This window comes from Oxyura jamaicensis, chromosome 26 (assembly GCF_011077185.1).
Source record: "Oxyura jamaicensis isolate SHBP4307 breed ruddy duck chromosome 26, BPBGC_Ojam_1.0, whole genome shotgun sequence".
Lineage (NCBI taxonomy): Eukaryota > Metazoa > Chordata > Aves > Anseriformes > Anatidae > Oxyura > Oxyura jamaicensis.
The window spans coordinates 128,650-151,331 of record NC_048918.1 but is presented as its reverse complement, the minus strand read 5'-3'; the positions used below and the strand labels follow the sequence as shown (position 1 = coordinate 151,331).

Sequence of the window (22,682 nt, the reverse complement as noted above, 5' to 3'; positions counted from 1 at the left end):
TTTTTAATTTAGAAAAACATTAAATGGCTTGAGGGTCACTTTTAGTACCAAAAGTAAAGTGCACTGCAACTTGAGGCCACTGTGACAAAATTAAGAAATGCTATTGAAGAGGATTCCATATAGCATTATAAAAAAAAAAAAAAAGAAAAAAAAAGAAAAAAAAAAACACTATTACAAACTAAAGTTAAGGCAATACATGTTGTATCCTTCCACTATAGTTTACTGGAGAGTTGTCTACCTCAAGCTGTAATTATTGCTTTATTTCCATTATACTGAAGTCCACCAGGAAAACAGTGCTGGTAGAACTGGCAGACTGAGTATGTTACTTAATGCAAGACTGGCAAAATCATCCGTATAAACATCACATGTTTTGCAATGTCAAAGTGAAGGCCTGCTCAGATCTCCTGATGGACTGTACAGTCTGGCAAAGAATTCAAAAGGAAAACTCAAAACTCTCGCTCCTGAAGCAGCAAAACATGCTTGCAGTGAAGATGACATTTTGTGGAAGTTTTCAATGGTGCAGAAAGAACAATCCTTAGTAACAGCCAGAGCGTGTAACAAAAGAGGGTCTTGAAGTCTTCTCCAAGAGGTGTTAGCCCTCAAGTTTTCTTTAAGAAAATGATAATAATAAAAAAGATAAAAAGTTATTTTATGGGTAAAAAAAAAAACAACAAGGTACAGAAACAAAATTCCACAGTTAAGAAGTTGTCCTAGGTAAAGATTAATTACTTTCCTGTTTTCATATAGGATGGTATTGCTCCTCGGGCTGTTAGGCCCTCAAAACGCTTGTATGTATAATTGATAAAAACCCAGTCTTTGTTCTTGTAGTCAGTATCTGGATGGTTACTTGTTGCCACTGAAAGACAGGAAAAACAAATGACTATTTGGAGACTGCAGTTTATTTTCACACAAAACACTGGATGCAGAGTAGGGAAGAATGCTTCTAAAGAAAAAAAAAGTATCATAGAGGTAGGCATTCGGTTTCATTCTAAGCATTTCAAAGCATTTACCTGTTGGTTTAAGGATATCAGATTCTGGAAATTCGTCAAAGTTTGAGGTATCATCAATGCTTTTAATCTCTATCGAAATTGCAGCAGGTCTTTCCCTGCCAATAAGAGCAGATTCAGCATCAAAATTTCAAAGGCGGGAGAAAGCAGGATTCATATGCTTCCCACATCTTAACAGACTCAAAGACTGAAGGCACCTAGACTTCCAGCAAGCTTCAGATAAGGCCCAAAATACTCTCACCCTCATCTAGGTATGATAAACATCAGACAAGTTGTTCATTCCTGCTGACCAGAATGACCAGATAGTTTTTCTGCAGAGCATCTTACCTTATATGCTCCCAGTCAACCCCTTCAAAGAATGGGTTACTCTTTATTTCCTCCACACCAGATGCACCAATTCTGTGCTCCCATTCACAGCAAAATCTGGGATGGAAGGAAGAATGAAAATGAAGGAAAAATGAAAAATGAAAGCATTCCATCCAGAAATGGAATGGCTTTCCAAACTGATACTACTGTGGTTTCCTAACATATACATGGAAAAGGCTAAGAACTGCCACTTCAGAAACAACACATGAAGTGTGCTTAGCAACATCATGCCAAATGCTGCAATTAAGATGCAGTATTCCTTCAAAACTGGATAATGTGTCCTTTCTATTTCAGGACAAGCATAGATTAGGAGAACATATAAAGTCTGAAAAGCTAGACATTTGTATTTTTTCCTGAGAATGGATAAGTGATTGAAAATACTGGATGTAGAAATAAAAATGAAAGAGTCAGCATGCATTAGGATGTGCGTATGCTCCAGTACACACAATGCCAAAACTCTTGCTATGTTAAAAAGCTGGCTCTGGCAAAAAAAGTAAGTCACTTCCCAGAGAAGCTTGTAGACAAAATAAAAAGCAGAAACGTTCACATTTTGCCAGGCTAACAGCACTTACACGGGTGCTCCTTTTTTAGCGTAGTTCAGTCAAGAGTTCCACTGAGAGACAAATGTATTTGATTAGGGAGTTCAGCATTTCATTAATGTGCTTAACTAACTATGTAGCTGTCAATCATTTTTCCCACGTGAAGCAGGCTATTGAATCTATAGAACAGTTTGCAAGACAAAATTAGTATTGTATTAACTGGCAAACTGTATGAATGGCACCTTAAAATAAGATCCTTTGCTTTATCAGATATTGGAACCTCTGGAGGAAATGTGAGCGTCTCTTTCCAATTCATTACTTTCTTGTACGTTTCTTGAGGAGTCTCAGAACAGAAAGGTGGATAACCTGAAAATAAAAATCCAATATTGTAAAAAGCAAAAATAATTCTTTTAGTTACTAAAGTCTACACTGCAACAGTCTAATAAGCTATGCAAGCAGCAGATGCTTTGAGATCCTGATCCCAAACACATAAATACAACTGATATCCTGCACCATGATTTCTCCTAAGAACTTAGGCAGTGCCTGTTTCTTACCGATCAACATCTCATACATGATGACCCCAAGTGACCACCAGTCACAAAGCTTGTTGTAGCCTGTCTGCATGAAAACTTCAGGAGCAATGTAATCTGGAGTTCCCACAGTAGAAAAAGCCTGAAACAAAATTTAACATCAGTTACGTATCTTTACAGAAAACTTACTGCTATGGAAGTGGAACTTAAGCAACACTGGTTATTTTGAGAAAGACATCAGATTGTCTATAAGATCCCTATAAAATAAGATCTATAAGACCTTCTGTCTGTAAGATCACTGTAAGATAGTCAAAGTTGATTAAAGGCTTTCTTTCAAAATATGTAAAGAAAAAAAAAAATCAACATGCTTACCTCAAGGAGTCTTAAAATACCACCAGGGAAATAGGTAAAGGTACCTTTGTCTATATATATATACACCTCGAAATGGATCACTAGCTCATTGTTATCTTGCAAATGGCAAAAAACATTAGTTTCAACTAGGAAGCATCAGCTCTTAATGTAACAATTATGGCAGCACTATCTCAGGCACACCTGTTCAGCAGCTGGATGAAGGACAAACAAGTGTTACTCCTCTTTTAAAAGAGGTGAGTATTTACTCCAGCCTTGTTTAAAATTCTGACATGGATTAATGCCTGTTGTTTAACTGTATGTACTGTTTGAAAGCAACAGCTCAGAGATCATTTCAAAACAGGTAAATTGTCACTTACCAACTGCCGTCTATTTCTCTTCCATGTTTCTGCTTTCCGTTTGGAATTCATGTTCTGGAAAGCTAAAGGGGATTGGAATATGGATGACTGAATCCTACCAGTCATCCAACATACATACATTTTTTTACTCCAAATCCATTGCACTACTTAAGAAAATCTCCCTTCCAAGATCAAAAAGTTTGCTGGGGCCTGGACAAACAGCTCATTTTGTATTCAGCTGTGCCAGTAATGGGTTACAATCCCCACATGCTCATCAGCATAGACCAACATGCTAACCTGCCTCAGCCTTGCCTTGCTCAGTTTACCTGGCACAATTTAAAGGTGCATGCAGAGGCAAACCAGAGTGGTCAGCAGCCTCTAGCAGGCAATTGCTAAACTCCAAAGTTATTCCTCTTGAAAAAATGACTGAATATTCAGAGACTATGTGCACGCTTCTTAATTCAAGTCACACATGATACAACTAGCATCTATGAGTTGCACCAAATTTTCGTTTGAGGTTTACTATGCATGCTAAGAAGGGCTACCACAGAATCCATCTGAAAGACAAACTTTTGGAAATGAAGCTGTGTGTACATTAAAGTAACTGAAATTAATTTTATAAAACAAGTCTTACAGAAAATCAAAGCTATACTTCAATATGCAATGTTACTATTACACTCAAACTGCAGTCTTCTATCTTCACATTGAAATGTGTTTTATCAGGCACCAAGAGCAAGTATGCAAATACCCTTCCAAAGCCAAATAACTTACTGAAGTCACTAGGAAGACTATGGTTCAAGTTTCTATAAAACTCTGTTCTGTGGGCTTTCTTTAGTCCAGTGCACAGACCAAAATCTGAAAGTTTCACATGGCCCTAGAAACAAAAACGCCCAAAATATAAAAACAGTATGAAAATTATCATAGCAAGTAGTTTCATACTTCTTTCCAGTCCCTTTATTTTTCTGTAATAAATAGATGCACTCTTTTTCATTACTTGTTTTTGCCTAAGACTGGATACATACACACAGAATCAATCTGTAAATACTTTCTTCACTACTATCCAGAGACAGACTATTTATTAGCACCAATTTACTTCAAGAAGCCTCTGCTCGGGCAAACTGACTGCTTCAGAGTGAAAGCAAATGTCTCCAGAGGGAGCTGTAGTCCCTGGATTGTGCAATGAAGAAACACCGTGGATCTGTCCCAGTGCATATTGTCACCACACTGATTAGGTGTGGTATTTTTCTTCCTGTAACTGAAATGTACATCCTTTTTGAAGTCTTGAATTTATCTGTGCCTAAGATGTAGACATATTGAATTACAGCAGTAATTCCAACAGTGCTGGCTGGTCTGCTGGCTAGCAGAATATAATTATTTACTGTTGGCACTGTTCCAAACCAGCTAGTATTAAGCAAACTTGTAATGAACAATAGGACAGCAAAACAATTAAGCTTTCTGGAAACTACCTCCAGTAACTACCCAGAAGCAATCAGTTAACCTGACGAAATAAGTCTTCAGAAATACATCCTGATTCAGAGGAAGGTATCTCTGTGTCTCACTAATGCAGCAGTTAGATCCTTCACATTTGATACTATCGTCTACCCAGTAACTGGCAAGGGTGAGCATAACAGATGGGAGACTAAAAGGAAACATTTTTGACTAAGAGGGGAGAACTGAAACTGTGTATTTCAAATTGCAGCTGAAATAACCAACAATAGCTTAAACAACGGTCACAAGAGAACTCAGAAGTGTGGTATGACTACAACGGGATGCAGAGGTGGTCTTTACTGGCTCTTCCCCACCACCCCCAGCAATACGGTAAATGCACCTTCAAAAACTAGGAAGAACAGGGCTATGAAAGTACTGTTTCCTTTCACAGTTCTCAACGCTAGTTTAGGTCAATATTAAAAATTACAAGACCTATGTACTACTGCCAAGCCACTGGCCAGTGGTTAGTGCATACCTTGCTATCCAGAAGAAGGTTGTCTGGTTTGATATCTCGATGGATAAAACCCAACTGATGAATAGAATCAATGGCTAGCACAGTCTCAGCTATATAGAACTGTGTCTCTTCTTCTGTTAGTGTGTCTTTTTTCATCAACAACGTCATCATATCACCTAGAAGCATCAACCCCACCCCAACAGCAAAGGTAAATACAAATGACTTTGTATATAAACACACAAACTCCAATTTCAGTTATTTTCAAGGCATTTGCAAAGAAAAGAACTAAGCTTTGAAATCCTTGGGAAATCTAAATTGATTTAATATAAAGAAATACATCCAGTTTCCCGGCATTTCCGAGAGTTAAACTTGTATTTTCCTTCGTATCACTGTATGTGAAAGGCTTTTATTGTAGTTGCATTAAGTTTATTGAGACAGCTAAACAGCACAGAGATGAGGTAACTGCAGAGAAACATCCCTTAAACAAGAGCCAGCTGTGGACAGCCACTCTTGACTATACATCTGAATCACTGATTAAAATACATACTTTCAGCTACAGAGCTGTTACAAAAAAAAAAAAAAAAAAAAACAGACTGTGTTTGTGCAGCGTCATTTCAGAAAGCATTCTTGTTTGTATTCACATACATGTATTACAGGCTTTCAGTACAGCTTAAGTGTTACAGTAGTGTTAGCATTCAAGGACAAACATTCATCCTCTGAAAAAGGACCTTAATTGTTTCTGCTGCAAGCCAGCTAAAAGCAAAGGGTTAGGAAATCAAAAGCTGATGATGGTTCTACAAATAGCTAGTGCAGAGTAAGAGTAAGAACTGGCAGACTATTAAGGCTGCATCTCAAACATCTGCAGCTAGTACACACAAGCAGATAATCTAGAGCCTGACCTGAAGACCTTAGTACTCTTAACTCCTAAAAAGAGAAATTTTTAGGAATGACTTGTATCCTCACAAACGTGCACTACAAACAGCAGTGTACAGTAACCACACACATTCTAGTCCCAGACCACATCTGTAATTAAGAGATTATAAATTCAAAAACAAAAGAAAAGCAGCCTTTTCATTTCACATGATTACCTCCAGGCAGGAACTCCATGATAAGGTAGAGGTTTAGCTTATCCTGAAAGCTATAGAACATTTTCACAACCCACAAACTGTCTGCCTCCACTAGAATGTCCCGCTCTGCACGAATATGGCCAACCTGTAGATATACATATGCATTTGATTAAATACAAGCCTGTGTTTTTATAAGATGCGTTTACTTCACAGTAATAATAAGTATTATATTAAAAAGCATCGAATATTGAAAAGACAACAGCCAAACTTCTGCATGAAGGCAGAAACACCATCTAAGCTTCAACAGTTTCACCCCTAGATATTTTCAGGTAGTAAAATAGGGTAACATAGAAGAACAAATCCAAAAAATATTCTTTTGACAGAAAAAAAAAGATGAGCCTTCATTAAACTCCTGTATTTTTCTGGACTTTCTTCTTCCCTCTCCCATCCAAATCTGATAAATCCCAGTGAGCACCAATTCAACATTAGCCTTGATCAAGATCTGAAAGACCCTTTTACGCTTTGAAGCTTCCACTGGAAAGTTTACAGGGGCTTTTGCCTTCATTCACACTTGAGTAACTTCTATATTTCTTGTTAGACTTCTGCTGCCATATGTTAATGTATATAGAAGGGCAAGAATGCACAAACCTCATTTTTTAAGCAAGAAATCAAGCTAGAGAAATTTAAACTACCTGCCTGAACAACAAGATTCTACACAGAAAGATAACCTACATTTACATTTTTATTCTTTCAACTCTTACAGCATGTGGGTTGTCTTCAAGTGAAAAGTGTACATGTGATACTATGAAAACATGTCTTAAAATTAGTTAGATAACAGACCACTCCAAACACAATTTATTACCATGGGAAGATTCAGAAAGAGAAACATAAGGTTTATTATAATAAGCAGCTTAATTCTATATGAAGAAATTTTTTTTTTGTGTGAAAATTTCTAACAATTAGATCTCTCAAGAGCTAGCTCTTTTCTAAAAAGCTAACTCATCCTTCTGAAGATACAGCTTCAGCTTATTCCAACAGATTTAGACTCAAGCACTAATTTAGCAGCGCTGCATAAAGTTCCTGTGTGAGAACACTGTTTGTTTTTCTGAATGGAGTACTTCCCAAAATGGAAACCAGTTCCTAATTTTATGAAACACAGAGTGCTTCCCAGATTCATCGCAGCACTGAACAAGAAATGATTGTGTCAGACAATATTCCCAGAAGTACTAGCAAAGATAAGCCTTAAAAACATTAAATGCCATTACTTTATGTCCACCGATTGAGTTGGAATTCTAGTTGCCATTCCACTTTGATATAAATATCTGATTCCATAAATCAGAAACACAGTAAACCACCTATTTGATGTCTGTACTGAATCATCTACATGTAATGGTAAAAGTATATGTAACATACTTTTACATATATATCCATCATCATATCTGTCATCGTAAACTGATGAGGAGGAACATACGACCATCTTTATGTATCTGATTTCATTTGAGGACTGACCTAGTTCTTGGAAGACTCCTCTGCTTCCCCATGCTTTCAAGTAGAAACTGAGTTCAGTCCTACCTTGCTTCAGTATGAAGAGTCTCTTGGAAGAGAGTTATAATTGCAACTTCCATGAAGACTAAGCACAGCATTAGAGGTTGATTTTAAAATGCTATTCCAACCATTCAACAATATACAACAGTATTTATTTATAGCCTGTCACCACTACTATAATCCCATTTATTTGAAAACTATATATTCAAACTTTACCACTGTTACATGGAAAGGTGTAATAAAATAAATAATCAAACAGAAAAGGCTTGACCAAACCCACTAGAAGACAGTCCTTATGAGTTCATACAACAATTTTCTGTCCAATTTCCTCCACACAAAATGGGGAAAAAATCCACATAATTTTTTAGCTAGTAAACCTAGACACCTAGATGCCCATTACTCCTCTCTACACATACATCACAATTACCTCCCAAAGTCACTTAAATCACAGACAGTAGCACCACTAGTTAAGGTGGCTATTCACCTGCTCTTTTTCAAGCATATCAGCTTTACGGAGTATTTTCATTGCATAAACATGCCCCGTATCTTTCTTCTGGACAAGTCGCACCTAGAAAGTATGTAAATATTTGAGTCAAATGAAGTATTATCACCACACATCTTCACGGTTTTGGGTAGGAAGCCCTTGGCCTCTGTTTCATGAAATCTTATCAGACTGTAAGAACAAAAAAGCATTACATAGTGCATGGTAATGGCAAACAAGTTCTCTTAATTGTAAGAGATTAAATCATTGTAACAGAGATGATATTCAGCAACCACCTAAATTAGATGGTCCAAAGCCACTTTCTCCAAAAAAGGCCACCAGAACAAAGCATTGCAAGTGACCCTCCAACCCCCTCTGTTCTCCAAGACCAGCCCCAGGAGATCAGAATGAAAGTACACTGCCAAATTTGTATTTAGTTTGCCCATCAAGTTCTTTTCAACTGCATTAATGTTCCTTTAAAGCATGTAATGTTTTTAAACCAGTATTTTTTAGGCATAAAGACAGATCCACCTGTTAAGCTAAAACTTCTCTGCAGTTCCTACAACATTTATCTTTCACTTGTGTGAACTACATAAGCTTTTGGCAAATATCAGCATTATTTGAAAACACTTTTAGTCACCTTTTCTATACTTACCTCTCCAAATGCTCCTCTGCCTATTACTTTTAAAGATTCAAAGTCTTCCAAACCAAGCCTTGTTCTCTTCAGGCGAAGAAATTCTGTTTCTTTTTGTGCATGTGCTGATCTCCTGATTCTCTTCTAGAGGTTATGGAAAAGAAAACAAGGCTGCAGTTAGGCTCCATGGAGATCAAAGCAATTCCAAGTAAAATGCTAGGTGTCCATTTGTATAAGTAAATCACTTGCACTGCTACACCATTAAAATAATTTTCCCATATTAATTACCTCTTCGTCTTTTAAGCCTTCTTCTTCCATCATTTGTTCTAGCTTCTTTTGTCTAAAAGAGACAGAAATTAGAAGAAAGTTGAATCTTTTAACTATTTTTTTAAATCATGTGAACATAACCAACACCTTTGGTCTGTGCTTGCTGTGAAAGGAGGATGTAATGCCAGCAAGTAACAGTATATCTGATTCTTCTTTATGTATCATTTACAAGACTAATCTTGAATAATCTAGTGTTACTGTTTTACCATTCTATCCAATTTACCATTCTAGCAATTTAACTTCCTAATTTCAATAATCTAAATCTGCCTTGAGTTTCGCATGTCTTAATCAAGTATATATTCTCATTCTATAGGAACACAGATCCAGTTCCTGTCTCTCTCTTCGATAGCTGGATAAATCATTTAAGGCCAAAGCCGTAACAAATACTGAATCACCAAAGTCTCACTTATTCCAGGGACAATTAGCTATCTAAACAGCTTTGTGAATCTGGACTGAATTTCTCAGCACCTCAGACACATTACATGCAAAATGTTACTTTCTATTTCATAATACTTGAGATATTCAAAATATTTGGGAAAAGGACGTATCAATACATATTCTCCCACCTAAAAAATCAGAAATTATTATTTGGGAGCAAAGAAAGAAAGGAAATAAAACTTCATGGGGGGTAAGAGAGGGGAAATGCCTTAAGGGATAATACGTTATTATTACCCTGTGGGAACTTTTTCCCAACAGCGATAACATTAATAGCTCTGAAACTCCAGAACAATTGGGGTTGTATTTTTGTTTTTTTCTTTGCTCCCCCCACTCCTCTCCTGCTCATATATTTTTTTTTTTTTGCACAACATTGCAAGTGTACTAAAATATTCCCTGTCTTTATGCAAGTCTTCCATTGCAAGATCCTCTTCCGGTCTCCTGCCACTACACAGCTGCTGTGATGTGATAATATTCTGAGCTATTGCTTCCACAATCAGACACATTTAAATTGCTCTGCCTTTAAGCACCCAGTCATCCAATTTCACACTCAAAACAGTGACTCCAGTAGCAAAAAAAGACTGCTGCTGCAACACCCATAATTAAGTAGCTCAGCAGGACTGAGTGATGCTGAAATTCCACTAAACATCCTTAATAGGCCCTATCTGTGCTTCAGTGAAAATTTCATCAATACTATTTAAACTCCAAATTGCACAGCCATGGATACATCAATCTTTTTTTTTAAAAAAAAAAAAAAAAAGTATGCCTTAGTATGTTTGTTCAAATTTTTAGAAGAAACCTGTCATTGAGGTATTTGGAGTAGACAATAACACTCATAAAAAGCAAGAACTATGCAAAGACAAAGCAATGAAATAAATCAGTAATATCTTCTGTTTTGATTAGGCCTCAAACTCTCATTAATTTGAAATTTTGGAGAAAATATGTACACAAGATAGTATTTATTTCTAAATTGCTTCCTCATTTCTGCAGTTATTGTAGTTAGCAGGCAATCCTCTTGGAACAAGTTGGATTTTTGGCAGCAAGTCTGCAGGCAAATAAACACTCAACCTTTTTGAAAATTCTCATTATAGACTACATGGCAATCTGAGAGCATGCCAGAAGTCCCAGTGCTACAACTTGAGGGTATTCAGCAAATTAGAGGGTTTCATCCAAAAGAAAACAAAAATAATATTTCTCAGATAAATTACTTGGTGTATTTTGGCCAATATATTTAGAGAGATGTGATAGGTTCTGTTAACTCATACAAGAAGCATTAGGTGACAGCTCTGACAGCAACCTCTCATTGCCTTTCAGATTACCTTCCCTTATCAGGCAACTCAATCACAATTTATAACCCAAGCTGAAACCAATGCTATAAAACTGATTTTAAATATTACAAACAGGTATGTAAAATGAGAACAAGCAACAGAATAGACACAGGCGGGACAAACACTTGTAAATGTTGGCTTTCAGCTTCAGAATTGTATTTGAATGATGCCAAGCACATCTTATGGTTAGTTTCTACTTAGTCAAATAATCAAACACACTTTAAAAAATAAAATAAAAATTTATAACAGTCATGTCACTTTTGCATTTGCAAGCACGTTTCAATTAATTTCAGAAGAAACTCCAGCCTAAACTACTGTGGGATTCAGAAATCCAGCAGTTGCCTCTGGGTGCTCATGCCAAACCACAGCCAGGTACCCATCTCAGGAGCTTAGGTACATGCTCAGCAAAGATTTCCTATTTTTGCTCTGGATCCAGACAACTAAACACAGTTAGTATGTATGTCTGGCTCATATCCAGGAATGGAAGCAAGAAAGATTTTTACCTCATCTCCCGTTCTTCATGCTGTGCGATGAGATTGCTATAGAAGTTTTCTAATGTTACCTTTGTCATCGTAACTCGCTCCTTGGTGTGATTGCTCATGGATGAGCATGGTGTTGGGCCCGTCATTGCCATGGCTATTAGGAAAGAAAAACAGAGGAAACATTTGACATAGTAAGTGACAAATAACCTTCAAACCAGAGATACAATCAGTTAAGAGATGTGTATTCACAGAGGCCAGAATTATGATTTTAACAAAATACTAGCAGCCCAGTTGCCCAAACAAGGGCTACACAGGGAAAAGTCTTACAAAAAAAAAAAAAGTACAAGTCAAACTTCCTGTTTTGAACATTTTTGATCTGAGAGTAAGAGGGAAGGAAGCTTAAGAAACACGATGCCTCAAAAACCACAATTTCAGGCAGCACTGAAAATGTTTATTTCTTCCAATATTTTCTCTCTCTTTCAGCATTTCTCCAATAAACGCTGAAAGTTCAGAACATCACAGGGATCTACGCAATCCAGAAGCTCCCTTTGACCCTTGCAGAAGTAAATCCAGCAGTTGCCTGCCAACTACTTGGCTGTGAAATTCTCATTCAAAATCCTGAAATTCTGATTCAAAATCCTGAAAGCCATCCTGATAACAGAACAGCTGAGAAAGGAGAAAAAGGTATTTAGCCGATTTTAAGCACTCTCCCTTTTACTAAATAATTTCACAAAGAAACCCAAAGAAACAGTTGCTACCTTTGAGCAAGCTGGAGTCAAACAACCCACAATTACCAAAGACCTAGTTTAAGTTCCCAACATTTACAAACCGGATTCTCTCAAGAAATGCGTCAGTGTGCCCCTCGCAACTGGCAGTACAGCTTCAGAGCTTATTTGACAATCTAACTCTGCTTTCTAAAACGCAACTACGGTTCAAAGATTCGAAGCACAAAACTACATCTCAGCCGAGTTTCCCCGGTGGCAGCCTAACTCCCGGGAAGGTAACCGAGCTGTGTCACCGTTACCAGACAGGTTGGACGCTTCCTGTTTTGCAGAACCGAGGTGCCAGGACCGTTTCACGAGCCACCCTTTGTCATTTACTTTCCGCAGTTCGCTCTAAGGCTCCGCCACGCCGCTGCGAAGCACCCCCCCCCCCCCCCCCCCCCCCCGCCGCCGAGCCCCTCCGGCCACGTTGCCCGGGGCGGCGCCGGGCCCGGCCGAGGGGGAGCCGCTGCCGCCAGCGGAGAGAGCGCGGAGGCGACCTGACAGGAGGGGGCTGCGGGTACCTCAACCGGGGACGGGGAAGAAAAGCGAAACCGAGAGGCTGCGGCGCCTTGCCAAGACAGGTGCCGCGGGCTCGGCGGCACCCGCGGAGAGCGGCGGGGCGGGCCCCCGACCGGCAGCTCGCCCACCCTCAGCCCCATCGGAGGCGGAGGCCCGGGGAGGGGGGGGTACGGCCGGCCTGATGCCCACCCCCGGCGCGGCAAAGGGCCCGGGGGGTGGGGGGGAGGTGAACACGGAGCACCAACATGGCACCAGTGAGCCGGTGCGGCGACGAGGCAGCGGCGCTTACCGGAGCCCCCCGGGAAGGGGGCGGCGAGGCGCTGAACACGGCGGCAGGATGCCGTCGGCACAGCGACGGCGGCCGGGGCCAAACGGACCGCGCGCCCCCAGGAACCGCGTGGAGCCCCAGCTCCCCCACCACCGCCCCCCCACCCTGACGGCGACGCGGACCGGCCGAGCTCAAGGGACCCCCAGTGCACGGCGCATGCGCCACCATCCTCCCGGCCCCGCCCGGCCCCGCCCGCCGACCAAGGGCGGGGGCTGCCGCCAGCCCCACGCTCCCCGCCCACGACGTAGGCGCGCGGCGGTCTCGGGGAGTGGGGGGGAGTGGAGCTCCCCAGCGCTTGCGCGCTGTGCTGCGGGGCGGGGAGTTGCGTTCACCTGTGTGGGGCTGGCGAGGGCGCAGCTGCGGCCTGTTCTCACCCCGCTCCGGGCGGCGATAAAATTCGCGTATTCTGGTTCAACTAATTCTTTGAGCCCGCCTAGGGAAAGGCTGCTTCAAGCCATAATATGATAGCCTGTCTGCAGTGCTTGTGCAGGTATGGGGAGCCCTGTCCTCCCGTCTCTGCCATAAAAAGGCACCATAACTTGCATCTTCTCTGTGGTGGAGGGAAGGTTGTTTTGTCCTTGCCCCCTCAGGGGTGACATACATTGTATCACCATGTAGTGACCACAGGGGTGAGGCATAACCAGACATAGGTGCTGGCATCCCAGTGCCTCAGCCTCCTGTAGGTCAGGAACAGAAAATGGGCATGCAGGCTGAGGGAAGCACATCTGTGAGGGCAAGTCGACTGACTTGTACAGTATGGCAGACCAGACAAGGCCTTTTCCCAGAACTTAAGAGCTTTTCAAAGTCAAGTCCTCTCAGTGTCATTTCCTGACTCTGAAGTCTCCAACAGTCTGGAGATTTGTTCAGGGGAAAAAGGGCTGCCACAGCCCAGCTCAACAAAACTGTTATTTGGGCAGTACAGTCTGTTTTCCTCTGAGCCTGCATCTGCTCCCAACCCTTGCTTTAACATTAACATCTGAAATTACCCATTTTAGTAATGGTTTGATAGGCCTTGGGGAATCTAATGGGGAGAGCTCTGTGAAACAGCACAATGAAAGAAAGGTGATTCCATATTCATCCCAAATGTATGGAGATTAGCCAAAGACTATTTCATTTTATTTACATTTCTACAAAAAAAAAAAATAATAAAAAATCAGAGGGCAAAAAGGTTTTTATTATTTGACAACATCAAGGAGTTCTTGGGGTTTAAATCTATCACTGAGAAATACCCTCTGCATATGCAGTTGAAGTCCATCAGCAGCAGAGGAATTTCAAGACTTAAAATGGTGTGTATAATCCCTATGTAATTGAAATGCAGATATGTTTGTAACACAATTGACAGATTTCATTTCTGAAAGACTGATTTTGCGGTTAAACTGGAATTTGCCTTGCTTAGGCAGAGTTGGTCACTTTGACATTAAAGGTGAATAGCAAAATAGAATCGTGTGCTATCTGTTTCTCCTTCAGGTAATGCAGGTCGCATCAAAAGTTGTTTTTCTGCCCAGAAAATGTAATACGCTGTGGGAGCTCTTGGAAGGGTTTTCACAGGGACAGGGAAAAGGTAGAAAGTCTTCAATTTAAAGGCTCAAATATGGAATCTGGAAGCTGATTCTCATCCCTTTCACCAGCAGAAGAAGGTGAATGTCTTGTGCTTAGGCTTGGAATGATGGGATCAGCTGCCTCTGTGGCCTGGCAAAAGCTTGCCCCCCTGAAGGAAAATGTGAAAGATAAGAGAATTCTTAGAATGCTCTAAACAATGGAGAAGCAGGAAAAAAAAAAATAAACATTTAGACCTGAAGTGTAAGGAAAGTCTTACTACTGCAGAGCAGGGGCAAAACTGCAGGCAGGTATGAAATAGAAGACAGTCTTACTAGGAGATAACTGCTTTCTTAGAAGTCAAAACAGTGAACTGCAAGTGAGCCTGTGAACATGCAGATTAATGAACTAGACTTCCTGCTATGCCTGGGCTGTAGCTTTGGGTCTACAAAGAGCTGTCCCCACCCTAACATATTAGTAAAAGACAGACAGGGAGGGCCCTGATATAGAAAGGAAGATTTCTGGCCTGTTAAAAATCACCCCATCTCACAACCACAGTACTCAAACTGTCTGCTAGGGAGGGAACCCAGTTCCTTACAAGGCTCTCTGTTCAACACTCAGCAATAATTAATGGAACAAATGGACAACATTTTTCTTTTGCAGTTCACCTTTGCACTAGAGTTTTTCCTTACAACATCACATGTCTAAAGTGATAGACTGAGCTGGACTGAGGCTAGTGGGAAAAGTTCTGTGGCTGGATAATAGGATTTCCCTTTCTGACTAGCTCTTTGATTTGAAGGAGGTCAAAAATGTCTTGTGGGTTCCAATTACCCTTTGGGGTCTTCATATACTGCAGCAAATCCAGCTTCTTCAACGGCGGGAAGCCTTGCTCATTTCCTATCAGTTCAAGCAGCTGCTTCATCAGGCTTGAAGCCTCATCACTGCCGATGCTGTCATAGAGATCTGAAGTATCTTGGCTCTTCTGTGAATCCCACATGGCATCTGAAAGTGAAATATCCCTGCTGCTGGCTGTGTGCACACTACCTAGAGCATTGTGGAGCCACATCAGGCGCTTCAGCCCTTGAAATGCCCTCCCTTTGTCATGCATGAGCTGATGCTCTGTCACTGCTCTTTTACTGCAAAGAAAGGAAAAGTTCAGTTAGCAAACAAGCAGAGCTGGGTCTCAGCTCCTATTTCAAAGTCACAGCTTTGCATCCATCAGTCTTAGATTCTTCCCAAAACTGAGGAAGGAGCACTGGTGGAGCCTACACAGGATATGGAGGACAGCCTTGAGGCCATATTCACTGCTAGACTGGTCGTGCTGGTGCGCAGAGCCAGCCTGACCCACGCAAAGCCCGCAGAGTGAGCACTCCTCCAGGGGCTGGCTCGGACAGCCTGCGAGGCAGCCAGATAGTTCCTGAAGATGAGAAGCTGAAACGATGTGCGTACAGCCATTCCCAAAAGGTATACTTTGAATCGCCTTTAATATATATATACATATATATATCTCAAAACTGAGGAGACAGTGACAAAATGACCTTAGCAGGCTTAGAGAGCTCCTTGATCTTTCCCAGATTTGAGTTCTTTTCAGAGGTCTAAATACCAGAAAAGAATTCCCTTTACATAGCTGTAATGTTCTAGGATTGTTGAATTTGTCTCTTTCCTTCAGAGCTATAAGTCAGGAGCAATTTCATTGAAATCAGTGGTGTCCGTGAAATTAAAACAAATCCTTATTTTCTTAAGACATACCAAAATTTTTGAGCCAATTCTAGGGTGCAAATATTTCTGGATTTCAGACTGTTTAGACAGAGCTCGCTGTAGCTATAGGCTTCCACTGCAGATTTGGATCTGAGTGGGAACCTAATTAGGAGATTTTAGTATGTGCCATTTCCATGGCTTGCCTTGAACATCCTTGTATGGTTTGTTGCACCATGTTTAAAAACATCACCAGAAATGTACTTAACATGGTATAACTGATGAATCTAAAAATGTAATTGTTATAAATCTGTACTGCATAAAAGGTAGTAAAATGTTGCAGTATCAAATGCATAGAACTGTTCTTCCACTATGCCTGGAGTAAATGACAGCAGTGAAGAATACAACCTGTTAAATCAAAGGCAAGCAGTCTGCTAATGATACTAAGTAAAAGGATGATATTGCTTACTTTTCAGTGTCTTGAGATGTCGCAAAACAGGCAAAAAAAATAATTGCCAAAAATTTAACCATCTGCAGAGATCTCTGGGGCAGGAACATGTTATCTCTTCTTCAAATCTGATCAACAGGACAAGAAGTTGATAGTATGACCCAAAATCTTTCTTTCTCTTGTCATTCGTTCACCTGGCAACATGAAATTCAGCCCTTAAGCTCTAGTAAAAGTGGAGCAATACACTATGTTACATCATCCCAGGACCTGCCAGAATATCACAGGTGGACTTGTAACGTATACCAGTAAACGGCGAATAGATTTCCTGGTAAATTTCTACATTTCTTTGCTGAGAATCCTAAATATCCTTTCCCCATTTGCAGGCGCAAGAGATTACTTCATTTGGAACTGGCAAGAGATCTTCATGATAAAACTTAGCAGAAATGTAACAAAAATATCAGGATTGCTGCATAAAAAAATTGTCATAAAACAGAAAGAATTTGAGATTGGACCATGCTGATCAAGTTAAAAGCAGTCCTGGGGATTCGGACATTTAATAATGCGACCTTTTCCATGAGCAATACAAGTATACAAGTGCCATTACTGACATACAAATCAGCCATTGCGTATGAGGATCATAATAGACTGAAACATGATTTTTTATTTATTTTTTATTATTTTTTTCCATAAAGAAATGGATTGTTAGCTCAGGAGACACAACTACAAAATGTAGAAAGATTATTCTCATCTAAGTTAAAACTGTATTAAATTATATATATCTGCCTCTGCTGTTGGTATACCTGTATCTACCCATCTTTTCAACCCTGCTGCTCCTTTAGCATCAGGTCTATCACTAAAATTTTGACACCCTTTACACTAAGGACTGTACTCTGCTTTTAGGATTGGCTTCAGCTTGTTCTTTTAGTTATTTAATAGCATATCCTGTATTAATTTCTGTATCAAAACCTAGATGGACAACAAAACAAAAATTTCAGCATATAAACATTATGTAAGAATAGTACGGATATGTTCCCATATAATAAGGCTCCTCATTTTTTGAAGAAATATATATATTTTTATAAAAGCAGTTTGTGATAATAAAAACTCCATTCAGCATCTTCCCAAAATATTTTTAATGCAAATTTGTCTATTAAAATATCAATAACTGGATAAAAAATTCAATTATATCATACATTTGGTTGGAAAAATTAAGTTTGTTCTTTGTAAGTCTACTCCACTCCTTTCTGAGTAATTTCCATGGACAATATCAACTTAAACTAGACATTAAAGAAAAATGCATACTAGGTCTAATTAAAATATATGTATTAAATACAGATATATACACATACATACACAAATAGATACATACATGCATACATGCTATATGATATTTTAGGCTATGTAAATATAGAACTCCTGCTCACACAGAGTGGTTAAACTATGGTAAAACATTGTGATGAACAGTAAACTATGTAATAACTAAAATGCATCTTCAACTTAAAAAGGTAACATCATCTACTTACTGTTGATCTTGCAGAGATTGTGGTGAAGTCCTGATCTGCACAGATGTGTCTACTTGCCAGTCTTCTTGTGATGTTCCAGTTGCAATTACAGCAAGTGCCTTTCACCTTCTTTTATACCTGCCCAGAAACCACAGAAACAATAGAAATGATCACTACAGCACTTTGTGACTAAGACTTTTCCTCTCAGTGAAATGAGACAGCTCCCTGTTTCCAGTGATAATAAATCTTGGATTCTAAAATGTTCAGCTGTGACTAAGGAAAAAATCACAAGTCTGTGGAAAGTATCTTATATTTTGCTGGCTCTCCTGATTTTGTTTCTTTGCTTGTTTGTTTTTGTTGTTGCTTGGTTGGTTTGTTTTGTTTCTTGAGAACTTTTTATTCTGACACAGTGTTACTGTACCCCAAGGTAATGGTAAAGCAATATTCAAACTTGTTCCACTGTTGATCAAGAAAAAAATCTCTGGTATGCAAAAGAGATGACCCTCCTTTGCTGTCCTCATGGACCCATGTATGGGACACTAATATTGCACAGGAGAAATCTAAACCAACAATACTGATGAATTCTGTAATGCAAGTCATCATACAGTTAGCATGACAGGACAATTACTAGCAGAAAAATCTGAGGAATTTGTAAATAATATCCCACTAGATTTTAATGCTCAGTACAAATTTCATTTAAATCAACAGATTGTACAGTAAAACATTTGTTTTAAAACTCAGAAAATGAGGAGATAGGGAGAAGACTTATCAACTCATTAAACAATAAAAATGCAAGTAGTAGCTCAGGCAAAATGCCAAATTCTGATATGATTTGAAACCATGCAACTTAATGAAATGTAAACTTTGATACTCGCTTTACGATCTCTAACCAGATAATTTTAATAGAATTTGGATGCTCAGGATGTGGATGGACCAGACCATTAGGCTGAACCACTAGCCTGTTTAGGAGGACCAGCCCCTATTTCTCAAAAGATGACAAATTTTGTTTGTAATTTCTGAGGAAAGAATCCCTGGAAAGACTGAAGGGCAAAGATAATTTGCTTAGTGTTGTTGTAAGCTACCCATTCATTCACACAGGCACAACCTTACCTTCCTGTTAAAATTGGTCTCAGGTGAATGCAAATGCATTGTCTAACAACAGAGACAGGCCATATTAGCAGTGCTCTTGCCATCTCATACTTTCTTGCAGCTTCTGTGGACATTAACTTGCTTTTTATTATATTCCTCATTACAGCATATTTTGAGCCCCACTATTTCACAGCAATCAAATAACCATGCCCGATTACACGAGTCTGAATTGTTAGATTGTCACTCATTAAAGAATACAGAGTGTATCACCAATTAAAAATGACATTTGTTAAATGTTGCTAAAGCAGAGGTCTGCTTCTTATCTGCTTCTTAGTTTCCAGGGTAGCTTGCAGTTACACTGAATTATCTGTCCATGAAGCCAAAGCTTTAGTTACATCTTCAAGGAGTAATAATGAGCATTGATCAAAACCATGTCCAAAACATCTGGTCTAATTTATCCCTGAACTTTTCAAGTCTCCATTACATAATGGACTTTCATTGAATGCAGTTACTGACGTCTCAACTAGAAGAACTAATATTGCATTAATCCAAGCGACTGCAGGTAGATGAGAGAAACTGACATGGGATCAGTAAATCGGCACTTGAAGCATTCTATAACGGCCAAAGTGCATTGCCGTGGCTACATGCTTCCATTGGATGTTTCTTTGCACCCGTCTTAGAAGAAGTTAAAGTAACTTTCTAAAGCCTCCCTAAGAGGTGTACATGAGGACAGACTGTACTGAAGTAATGACACATCTTTGAGAATCACCCAGTGCAAGGAGTTATTGGCACTTACAACACAGAGGGAACAGATGCTTGCAGGGATTGATTTCCATGGTTTGCAGTATTTCTAAAGAAAACATAAGATGTCTTGATTGCACAGCGTATACCACAGCCACACACATACTTAACATTTCTGACTATGATGAAAACATTGCTAATTTCACAAGGAGAAACTGTACAAAGAGTAGCATTACTAGGTGAAATATCCAGATGATATAGATAAATCTCTCCAAGAGCCCTGAGAAGTCTAGTGCAGAAGAGTCCATTTTACCTGGGAAGCAATCAACAAAGCCAGCTGATTGGAATTTGTTTACCTTGGGCCTCCCTCAGAGCCATCAAAGGTTTTAGTCCTGGCTTCATAGGCCTTTACTCCCACCCTCTAGCTTTTCCTGGGCTCAAGGCCTGCTTCACATTCACACTCTGCTGTTTTGTCACCTTTTTCAGTAGGAGCATTTGAGTGAGGAGGGCTGTGGAAATTATGGTTTCCACATGAGTGATTCTTTTGTTTTGCTTTCTAGTCCTTTCCCCGGGGAGCCAGGTGGGGGAGGAAAGGAATATGGCTTGCTGCTCAGCATGAAAGAAAAGGGAAAGAGAAAGCCTGGAGGCCCAGCTGAGGGGGAAGAAAGAATGGGGGGAAGGAACAGAAAGCAAAGAAAACATGCAAATAGCTTTGTTAGGGCAAGGGGGATCCTCATGCCTGGAATTTCAAAACTTAATTAAACAAAATTGTACTGCCTCAAGAGAGATCCTCTGTAGGGAGATGGACAGAGGGATCTGCTGCATCTTTTCCATCTGCTATTTTCTATTATTCACCAGCAAAAGAAGACTTGGTGCTTCTCTGATATAAAAATCCACCTTGTTTGCCACCATTCCCCTCAACTGCTCTTGGCCTACCAGACTAAAATTCGTATGAACTGTTCAGTGTGGTGTGTGGAAAGAAAGACACCACCCTATTGAGAGGAAACTGTTTGACCACACTTGGATGGTAAATATAGTTCCCCTGAGCTGCTGGTGAAACAGCTGCTAATGAATGGCTGCTCTCCCTTCCTGGCCTGTTTAATTGCGAGATGAGAGGAAATAACACCTCGCAGCAAACCCGGAGGCCACAGAGATTTTTGCACTTCCACACCCTCATCACTACTGCTGTCACCATTCCTTTGCCCCCGGGAGGAAGGAGCCAGCAGCAGCATCACCTTGGTAACCACTTAAGGGAGGTGAAATCCAGTTTCTTGAATCAGCAGGCTCCATCCAGGCCTCCCTTCTCTGGTAGAGGGAAAGGGGAATTTTGTGCAAGCCAGAGAGGTGTAAATAATTGCATTTGCAGGGGGGTAGGCTCCAGGGTCAGCAGGTAGACTATGTGAGTAGTTGTAAATATCAGCCCCTAACCCACTATGTACTGCATCATCACAGAAAGAGCTCCCATCTTCCAGGGGATTAAAATCAGAGTTGAGCAGCAGTGAGTCAGGCGTACAGATTTAATTTTCCATTTACAGATTTAAAGTCAGACTTACAGAAGTGCCTGAGACTCATGGCTCTATCTGACCACAGTATCGAAGGTAATGATACCGTCCTGTAAAATCTGCCCTGGAGCCATGCCTGGGTCTGATTCTTTTTCCTTCTCCCAAAAAACTCTCCAATATGGAATGTTTTCTGTGTGCAACAAATTCATGTGAAGCTGAGGCAAAGCCTCCACTCCCTTGTGCCACTTCTGTAAGACATGCTGTACTCTGTGAGCTTAGCCCTGGCTCAAAAGGGTTAAAGCACACCTGGAGAAGTGCTGGGAACCTCGACGAAGCAAAACCAAAAGAGGAGGGGTATCTCCGGGTGCCAAGGGGCCTGCCTCCCATGGTGGGATCTGCCCCCTGCCAGCCCCTACAGATGGGAATGCCGCCATCTGGTGCCCTAGTCCTAGTTCAGGCAGGCAGGTGCTGACCCCATGTCTGTGAAGGGCTGTGGCTTAGGGGCAGCCCTAACTCCTGCCAGAGAAGCAAGGGAGCCCTGAGTTTACCTGAGAATCAGCTATCTTGTCTCAAGACCAAAGAGACTGATGCTAGAGGGGGTGCCCAGTCATTAATGCCTGTAGGACCAAGAAGGCGTTTCTTAAAGGACCAAATGGGCCAAGAGCTAGTCGAGGTTTCTTATTTCTTTATAGTGGCAGCAAATGGTGTACTGGCCCTGAGGGAGTGGTTTGTCAGTTGTCACATGCAAAGGTCATAAGGCTCCCAGCAGCAGGTTCTGGGGTCATAATCAAAATCTTGCCCCCCTACGTAAAATACGCGGAAGGAGATGGGACCTCAGCAATGGCAGAAAGTTCACACCTGGGAAGACAGGAATGAAGACTGACCTAAGAGTCTCCAAATAATTGGACATGTCAATCAAGTAAATACAAATCTCACCAATTAATTCACAATTGCTGAGTCTAGTGGGCATGCTCTGCCTTTGCACTGGATGATGAGTATGTCTAAGTTTAGGCCTATGATATATAAATTAAATTGTGGCCTGTTTTTTCACTCTCCCTTTAATAGAGGTCTGATACACAACTAAAAGCTTTTACAGGAGTATCAATGTGTAAAATTTTATGTTTCAAAAGTGAAGGAATAAGGAACAGGGACTTTTACCCTGTAAACT

At 40.4% G+C, this 22,682-nt stretch overlaps 2 protein-coding genes across 4 annotated transcripts; both read right to left on the bottom strand.

Moving 5' to 3' along the window:
- Positions 1-184: 184 nt before the first annotated feature.
- On the bottom strand, positions 185-13,075 carry STK38 (serine/threonine kinase 38). 3 transcript variants are annotated; one of them, XM_035347414.1, is made up of 14 exons: positions 12,963-13,075; positions 11,412-11,544; positions 9,107-9,158; positions 8,840-8,962; positions 8,188-8,271; positions 6,180-6,303; positions 5,113-5,267; positions 3,921-4,023; positions 3,171-3,232; positions 2,467-2,584; positions 2,155-2,278; positions 1,335-1,430; positions 1,011-1,105; positions 185-856 (listed from the first exon to the last, which is right to left on the bottom strand). In XM_035347414.1, the coding sequence occupies exons 2-14, from the start codon at positions 11,540-11,542 to the stop codon at positions 726-728; spliced, it is 1,398 nt and encodes a 465-aa protein (XP_035203305.1). In that variant the 5' UTR covers positions 11,543-11,544; positions 12,963-13,075; the 3' UTR covers positions 185-725. The 3 variants fall into 3 exon arrangements, with proteins under 3 accessions (XP_035203305.1, XP_035203306.1, XP_035203307.1); XM_035347415.1 differs by lacking the exon at positions 12,963-13,075 and adding an exon at positions 12,415-12,434; XM_035347416.1 differs by lacking the exon at positions 8,188-8,271.
- Positions 13,076-14,166: 1,091 nt separating this feature from the next.
- LOC118178692 (parathyroid hormone 4-like) lies at positions 14,167-18,416 on the bottom strand. The gene is made up of 4 exons (XM_035347411.1): positions 18,204-18,416; positions 16,702-16,874; positions 15,369-15,673; positions 14,167-14,709 (listed from the first exon to the last, which is right to left on the bottom strand). The coding sequence occupies exons 2-4, from the start codon at positions 16,788-16,790 to the stop codon at positions 14,654-14,656; spliced, it is 450 nt and encodes a 149-aa protein (XP_035203302.1). The 5' UTR covers positions 16,791-16,874; positions 18,204-18,416; the 3' UTR covers positions 14,167-14,653.
- Positions 18,417-22,682: the final 4,266 nt, after the last annotated feature.